Source organism: Limulus polyphemus, unplaced genomic scaffold, assembly GCF_000517525.1.
Source record: "Limulus polyphemus unplaced genomic scaffold, Limulus_polyphemus-2.1.2 Scaffold636, whole genome shotgun sequence".
Classification (NCBI taxonomy): Eukaryota; Metazoa; Arthropoda; class Merostomata; order Xiphosura; family Limulidae; genus Limulus; species Limulus polyphemus.
In genome coordinates, this window is record NW_013666246.1 from 148,944 (window position 1) to 149,640 (window position 697).

Consider the following 697-nt stretch of genomic DNA (forward strand, 5'->3'; position numbering starts at 1 on the left):
CGTCATTTACAAATACGCACCTTGGTACATGTGGGAGTTTCGTTACAACTTATATTTACAATATACTAAACGTTACAACTTAAATTTACAATATACTGAACGTTACAACTTATATTTACAATATACTAAACGTTACAACTTATATTTACAATATACTGAACGTTACAACTTATATTTACAATATACTAAACGTTACATCTTATATTTACAATATACTAAACGTTACAACTTATATTTACAATATACTAAACGTTACAACTTATATTTACAATATACTAAACGTTACAACTTATATTTACAATATACTAAACGTTACAACTTATATTTGCAAATCAGGCTGGAGATTGGAATACTGTCATGGGAATCAGCATCACTGGAAATATGTCCAAAGCTTTCGCAGAAGTTAAAGCCTCTCTGAAGAATAGAACCCTTACTGTTACATCTCTGATGGTAAGTTAATCTATCGATAATTGGACCCTTATTGTTACAATACTGTTAATAACTTAATCTATATTGAAATGAACCATTATTGTTACAATACTGTTAGTAACTTAATCTATTGAGAAATGAACCATAATTGTAACAATACTATTAGTAACTTAATCTACCGAGAAATGAACCATTATTGTTACAATACTGTTAGTAACTTAATCTATATAGAAATGAACCATTATTGCTACAATACTGTTAGTAACTT

General features: G+C 27.5%; 1 protein-coding gene across 3 annotated transcripts in view; it reads left to right on the forward strand.

The window, feature by feature from the left end:
* Positions 1-697, forward strand: part of LOC106459605 (glutamate receptor ionotropic, kainate 2-like) — a 31,968-nt gene that overhangs the window by 18,315 nt on the left and 12,956 nt on the right. For all 3 annotated transcript variants that reach the window (XM_022386134.1, XM_022386136.1, XM_022386135.1), the window contains one exon: positions 337-450. In XM_022386134.1, coding sequence (XP_022241842.1) covers positions 337-450 — 114 coding nt within the window. The remainder of the gene's footprint in view (positions 1-336; positions 451-697) is intronic.